At 48.8% G+C, this 7593-nt stretch overlaps 1 protein-coding gene across 1 annotated transcript in view; it reads right to left on the minus strand.

The window, feature by feature from the left end:
* Nucleotides 1-3233: 3233 nt before the first annotated feature.
* Fat2 (FAT atypical cadherin 2) overlaps nt 3234-7593 on the minus strand; it is an 86008-nt gene continuing 81648 nt past the window's right edge. Inside the window, exons 24-25 of the mRNA XM_021178298.2 lie at nt 6096-6553; nt 3234-5071 (exon numbers count right to left, since the gene is read on the minus strand). Of these exons, the coding sequence (XP_021033957.1) occupies nt 4539-5071; nt 6096-6553 (991 nt within the window). The 3' untranslated portion in view covers nt 3234-4538. The remainder of the gene's footprint in view (nt 5072-6095; nt 6554-7593) is intronic.

The following is a 7593-nucleotide window of genomic DNA, read 5'->3' on the forward strand; positions in this document are numbered from 1 at the left end:
CAAGTTTGAGCAGATTTCCACCTCTCAAGATTATGACCCTCTGGCTCTTGGTACCACTTAGCATTAGAGTTCTGGGCTGGTCTAGTTTGGAACCCTGCCCCATGGGTCACACTTACTGCTGCTATGTGCTGATTGTCTGGGGTCCTGTATTTGAGATGGCTTCACAAACTCACATGCAGGGGAGACCTGGGTTCAAACCTTCATCACTCCTAAACTCAGTGACCTTGTGTATTTAAATTACCGACATAATACAAGCGATTTTAGTTTTTCTGTGCCTTACCTGTTCTCTGTAAATGGAGATGACAGAACATATCTCCGGTTTTAGGAAGGTTAGGTGACTTGGGACAATAGTCATGCCAGGTGCTTGACTTCCAGCAAGTGATCAGCAAGTGGCTGTAGGATGGTGGCTACTGGCTGTGAGCTCTGTTGTTACTGTTACTGTTGGGCCAGACTCAGAATGTTTGGATCTAGAGCCCGAGTGGCTTGAAGAGAAGATTGGTTCTTAAGCACAGAGAGCCCTCTGGTGGTTAATCTGGGAAGGTGCACAAAAGAAGGCGGTTGGGTTTTTGGACTGGGAGGCTCCCTCTTGAGAGTGAGTGCTTCTCTGAGGATCTTGGAGTAGAACATGACTAATTCAATGTTCCCAAAACACAGTTCTTTTGATCTGAATAGCTTGTGTTAGAAGAGAGTGGCTGGTGGCCTGGATGTCCGCTGATGGACGGTCCCAGCACGGCATGAATGGAATGTGGCAGTAAAAGCAGGGTGAGAAGTCTGAGTTCACTTTCAGCTGCATAGTAAGTGCGAGGGCAGCCTGGGCTGCTGTGAGGCGCTGTCTAAAGAAAATTAACTCATGATGTCTTCACTGTTAGGAGCTGGCTGTCACTGCTGTTTATGGAGCTTAACCTTCACTGTCAACCTGACTAGATTTGGAGGTACTCAGGAGACACACGTCTGGCTGGGCTGGTCTTCTTGGAACTCTCCAAAGAGGTTTAATTGAATCAATCTTTGAATGGATTGCAGGTCCTACTGAGTTGACAGCATTATCCATCACACTAACAATGTGATATTATTTACTATGTTTGTCTACTGAAAGAAACAAACAAACAAAGAATTCCAGAAGGACTTTGGTAAAGAAGCAAAGGGAATCACTGGTAGGAAGACAGTCTTTTCAATAAGTGGTGCTGACGACTGAGTATCCTCATCTAAAAAGCTGAGTGAGTCCCGGGCCCATTAGTAAAACATAAAACTATAAGAGATATCGTAAAATCACAGAAGCCATCATAAAGAAAATACAGACCATCTTTGGTGTAATCGTGACTTTTAAAAGAATCACCCAGGAGACACCTGGTTATGTCCTTGAGGGAGTTTCTTTTTTTTTTTAAAGATTTATTTACTTTATGTATGTGAGTACACTGTAGCTGTCTTCAGACACACCAGAAGAGGGCGTCAGATTCCATCACAGATGGTTGTGAGCCACCATGTGGTTGCTGGGAATCAAACTCAGAACCTCTGGTAGAACAGTTGGCACTCTTAACCACTGAGCCAACTCTCCAGCCCCACCCCACCCCACCCCCGCCCAGGGAGTTTCTAAAGAGGTTTAACTGAGGGGGAAGACCAACCCTGAGTGTGGGATGGAGTCTCAGACTGGATAAAATGGGAAGAGTAGAAGTCAGGCTGCACAGCAGTATGTATCACACATGGAGGGAAGAATTGCTAAGGTAGATTGCCTGAAAACTTCTGCCATGTTGTGGAATGTGCAGTGGAATTCCAGTGTTGAGAAGCTGAGGCAGAAGGAGCTAAACTGTTCCATATGATATAATCAAGGTCGATGTCCTGTTACAACATCAGGAATGAGCTCTATTGTGTACTGTGCACTTTGGCTCCTGGTATGCCTACATTGGTTCACTGATGCAAGAGACATGTCATTCTTTTGAGGGATGCCCATGCATGTGTAAGGGGATTGAGTGACAGCTCTGTGTCTTCCACTCAAGACCTATTGAGAGCCTCTTTGACAAGAACTGGGGATGTGGCTCCAATTGGTAGAGTCTTGCCTAGCACGCATGAAGCTCTGAAGTCTATTCCCAGCACTGCATAAATCCCATGTGAGGATGCGCACCCAGCATGCAGGAGATGGAGGTGGGGGATGGGAACTTTGAGGTTGTCCCTTGGCTGCATACTGAGTTGGGATGTATCTAGCCTGGGCAACATGAGGTCTTAAAAGAAGCTCTCAGAACAAGAGTCAGGTCAAAGCTGATCGAGGATGTATTAGTGTGCTATGGAGCTGAGCAAGGCAGCCTACCAACCTGACTGCAGTGCCCTGAGTCCACATGGATATCGCACACTGACCATCTGTGACTGACTGGACTTTCCAGGCTCAGGTTGCGACAGCCGCCAGGGGGAAGTCCCATTGAGCAGTGGAGCAGTAGTTGCCGGGTTCCCAAGACTTGTTCTGTTAGCAAGACCCCTACTGCAGCCATCCCATGTGGTGCTGAGAAATGAAGTCTTGAGCCTTGGACTTTTGACACACTGGTACTCCATAGCCTTAGTTTCCCTATCTTTGTATTGAGGAGCTTGGGGCTGGTGAGATGGTTCAGCTGGTAAGAGTGTGACACCAAGCCTGATGACTTAAGTTAGATCCTTGGGAGCTACTTGATGGAAGGAGAGAGCTAACTCCCATAGTTGTCCTCTGGCCTTCAAACACATATACAAATAGATTAAATGATGATGATGATGGTGGTGATGATGGTGGTGGTGATTTTTTTTTTTTAAGAATGGGTTTCTCTGTGTAGTCCTGGCTGTCTTAGAACTCACTGTGTAGACCAGGCTGGCCTTTAACTCCGAGATCTGCCTCTAACTCACAGAAATCTGCCTGCCTCTGTCTTCCAAGTGCTGGGATTAAAGACATGCACCATCATGCCCAGCTCAAAGATCTTTTTAAAAATTGAACTTGAGAAGGAATATTGGAATCAGAGGCATTTCTCCAAAATAGTGTTCTGGCCCCGCTCAGACCTCTGACTTCATGTCTAGTTAAGCTCTAGAGTCTAGCTTAGCAGGTGTCAGAGTGATAAACCCTCCAGCTCCTGGATTCTTTATGAACCTGGACTTGGACACTCTCTTGACATGGCCCTGACCCAGCCTGAAGTGCTCTAAGTGACACAGAAAATAACAGTAAAAAAAGATATTTATTGTTAAAAAAAAAAAAATCAAATGGCCACCAAAGCCACTTGTGCAATCAGTCACACCCACAGTCACACATGGCCGACGAATACGCCCTCCCACACAGCAGTCTCTCTGAACAGCTCTGTGGGTGGGAGCCTCTTCCTCTCAACTTCTAACTTCTAAAACCACACACGTGAAAAGGCAGAGGACCAGAGAGGGACTGGCAGAGGACAGAGTGTTCAGGCCACTACAGGCCTCCCTGGCTTCCAGTCTCTGTCACTCCCAGCTACATAACTTTCTACGCATGTGCACATGCACACGGTCCGTAGGTGCCCACATGTGCAGACATGTGCCCACACTGATCCTCCATGCATAGGGCTGAGTCAGTGTGGGTAACACTTGATTGGCAGGCGTCTCTGATGAAGGGAAGGGAGAAGGCAGGGTGTCTGGCCTGGATCTGCTGGCTGAATCTCCACCTCTACCTGGTCCTGGATGGCAGTTGAAGTCCTTGTGTCTAAACAAGAAGAAACCCTCTTGGGAAAACACATCCAGACAGCAAGGTTGAAAAGTACCTAAGAAGTTTTCAAATGAACTACATCCTTCTTGCTCTTGGCTAAAAGTGCCTGGGAAGTTTGGGACAATTACTCAGTATCCCGAGAGATCTGAATTCTTCCGCGCAGAAGGTTTCAGGCAGGATCCCACCGGCAGAGGGGGAACAAGTCCTGAAGCTTCAACAAGAAGACTTCCAGAAGATGGAAGTCCATGTGACTCAACTTCCAAAAATGTTCTTGTTGCCAGTGCCCAGAATAATGCTGACACACGACACGTGGCATAGATGTCCCAAAGGTACACAAAAAGCAGACACTCAGGTGACTGTAGTACCTGCTTACAGGCTGCTTACCCTTCAGCCCCTTAGGAGACCACAGCATGGATCTCAGAAGGTCCTGGTCTCTTCTTCACAGTAGATGCATGCATGGTTGCCAACTGGGCACAAACCTGCCTGCCCCATGATTGGCCTGTGAGAAGCTGTAAGAATGTGGCCAGACACACTGAGCTGGTGGTTGGAGCTCTTTCTTTCTGGGGCTAGGAGCTGGGGGACCTGAGGGATTACCCTCCTAGTTCTCACCCCAGTGTGCACCTGTCTGGGCACCTCCTCTTTTCTGGGGCCCTACCGCCATTTTTACAGCTCTACCTTCAGCTTCCCTCCACCCTCAAGGACAAGCTGGGGACCTGAAGAGCACATTTTAAGAGATGGACATCTGGGCTGGGGATGTGCTGGCTTCCCTTCTTCTCCCAGCTGCACCCAACTCACTTCCCATGACATTGGGAGACAGTGTGGGGCCAGGGCTTCCCCCATGCTTTCCTCCGAGAGCAGGAAGCTAGAACATGACTTCCTCGCAACTTCCATAGTCACTCTCTACCATATCTGAGCCCTCGTAGTTGGGAGGAGCTCGAGGTTGGCTCCGTCCTGGGGCAGGCCCACCATTCACGTCACAGTCAGCATAGGATGGCCCAGCTCTGCTGAGGCGCATGCTCACCCCCTTATATCCCCCCTCCGCCAGGCATGGCCCACCCCCTCCCTGGCGGAACTGTGAATGGTAGTAGCTGATAGCTGTATACTCATTGAGACAGGGGGCAAGCAGATGTTCCCGGGGGCTGGGAGGCCGTGGGGGTATCAGGTCTTCCAGGTTCTGGTTGCTGTAACGGGGTGGGAGGGGTGCCCTCTTGTTTTCCAGTTCCAGGGGGAAAGGGAAGCCCCCATAGAGCCCAGCAGGATCTGGCATCACAGCGGGACTAACATGACGTCGAGGAGAGGGTGGCAGAGGTCCCTGCATTGCTTCAGGATGTGGATATTCCCAATGCTCCTTCCGGGAGTAAGTTGGAGGCCAGACTGCAGCTCCACTTGGGTATACTGAAAGAGAACAGTAAGACTTGGTGAGGTCTGTGTTTCCATGGTGCATTCTAGCAAGCTGTACAAGGGCTATCAATGACTTGACATTTGGTAGGGATGGCTCAGGGAGATGGTGGGCATGTGACCTGTCTGTACATGTTGTCTCTGGAAGCTGGAATGGATCTACAATCCAGTGAAGGCAAATTGAAGCCTGAGGTTAAACTCAATGCCAGCCCATCTTGCGAATCTCCACTGCCAACCTGTGTCAGTGAGAAGGGAGAACCATGGACAGTTCTCTACCATCCACACTTCTATTAGACAGCTGCAGTTGAGAGTATGATCTCAGAACTGAAGGAAATGGATGCACACTGTGGACTTGGTATGGCATGGTGTCTGTCATAGGAGGTGATGGGATGAGAGGAGGCTTGGAAGGAGTCCCCTTATTCCACACCCGTCTCTGCCAATGACAAGTTGAGATTTAGAGCAACTCATTTCATCTTTATGGCCTCGGTGACATGCCATGACAATACCTGTTGGAACTAATGGAGAACATACTAGAAAAAATAGAAGGCACTTTACAAATCTACCTCCTTCTGAACCAAAGATGAAAGGGGCTGTAGTTTCCTTCTCTGGGCCAGCTAAATCTCACTTCCAGATTGGACTGCTAGAACTTTTTCCATTTCCAGAACAGCACAAGGGTACAGACATCCCCCACTTCATTCCCAAGTCCACCCAAGACCATCAAATCTCCGTTTCATGACATGAACATAAATAAGTCCTATGGTGTGACTTGGAGTTTAGAGAACTGTGTCATTAGAACAGACATGATGAGCTGCAAACCCTGGGTCAAGGGACTTAGTCATAGATGATGTCTCCAGTCATCTATGCACTGTGACCTGGAATGCATCCCTACATGCCCCATACCCAGAGATTGGTTTGATCAATGGTTGTTCTATTGTATACCAACATGTATACCAACAGACTATTTTGGGCTTCCACCCACTTCCACGCATCCCTGAGCCACAGGACTTCTGGTTATACTGACCCAGCTCCTCGCCTGACCAGGTTCTCTTGATGATGGGCTCGTGGCCAGGGTGGGAGGAGACTACAGCTGGTGGGAGCCTGGGAGGCACGCTGCACACCATCGGCCTCTGTTTGGAGCTAGGTCCGAAGGTGACAAGTTCATTTGGAACTGAGGTCTTACTGGGCTCCAGTTGGTTTAAGTCGTTGCAGGAGCCGGCGTTAAGGGGATCGAGCTCAATGGCAGGAGAAGCTTGGGTGTCGACACCAATGCTCCTGGCTAGGAGGTCTGGATCCTCCATGGCCACTGGCTTGTGAGACTTGCAGCGACGGCAGTAGAGGAGGAGTCCCACGGTGGCAATGATGAGGAGAGGTAAGGCTACTATGATTACCAGGAACTCCTGCTGTCCCCAGTCCCCTCTCTTAATCTCAGGAGTGATGAGACAGTGTCCTCCAGAGCAACCCCTTGCTTCCATCTCACACCTGCAGAGATTGAGAAATACTTAGCGGAGTCTTAAAGGTCCCTCTTTAAAAAATTATTTAATGCATGAATATTTTGTCTGAATGTGTGTCTGATGCCCTCTGAGGCCAGAAGAGGGAATAATATGCTACAGACCATCCGTGAGCCACCATGTAGGGGCTGGGAATCAAACCCAGGTCCTTTGAAAGAGCAACGAGTGCTCTTAACCACTGAGCTATTTTTCCAGCCCCATGAGATAGAGGTCTCATCCCCAATCCTGTGACTTCACCACCCCCACTCTTGTGTGTGTGTGTGTGTGTGTGTGTGTGTGTGCTGTCTGAGGCTGGAGACATGGCTCAGTGGGTGACGGCACTTACTGTTCAGGTGTGAGGTACTGAGTTTGAATCGCTAGCATCCACACAAAAATCTAGCTGTGTTGGCCCCAGACTGTGAGGAGCAGAGACAGGATGCTCACCAGGCCTTGTTGGCCCTCAGTACTGTGAGACCCTGTCTCACAAGAATAAGACAGAAGGCAATAGAGCAGAACACTAGGCATCCTCCTCGGGATACCTCATATTACTGGGTGCATGTGCCTCCACTTATACAAATATGCATACAAGTATACGTGTGTGTATGAGAAAGGTTCTCTCACCCCAGCTGAGCCCCAACTATCTCTCAGTGCTTAGAATTTCACCACAAGGGCCTTGTTCTGCAGTGTAAATGCTGTGTTCCGTTCCCCAGGTTCCTCTTTTAAAACACAAACACCACTTTCCTGGCCTGCGCCCACGTACCCTCCAGTGACCCTGATGCATACCATCTTACATCAGAGCAGGCAGGGAGCAGGATAGTAATGATGTCTGCCGAGGACTCGAGTCATTGAAATACTGGATAATCTCGGGAAGCCCTTTCCCTCTCTGGGCCTCAGTTTCCCATCTCTAAAACAGTGGGAAGACTATGCCATTGACTTCTTTCTTTCTTTCTTTCTTTCTTTCTTTCTTTCTTTCTTTCTTTCTTTCTTTCTTTCTTTCTTTTTCTTTCTTTCTTCCTTCCTCCCTCCCTCCCT

Source organism: Mus caroli, chromosome 11, assembly GCF_900094665.2.
Source record: "Mus caroli chromosome 11, CAROLI_EIJ_v1.1, whole genome shotgun sequence".
In the NCBI taxonomy this organism is placed as follows: Eukaryota; Metazoa; Chordata; class Mammalia; order Rodentia; family Muridae; genus Mus; species Mus caroli.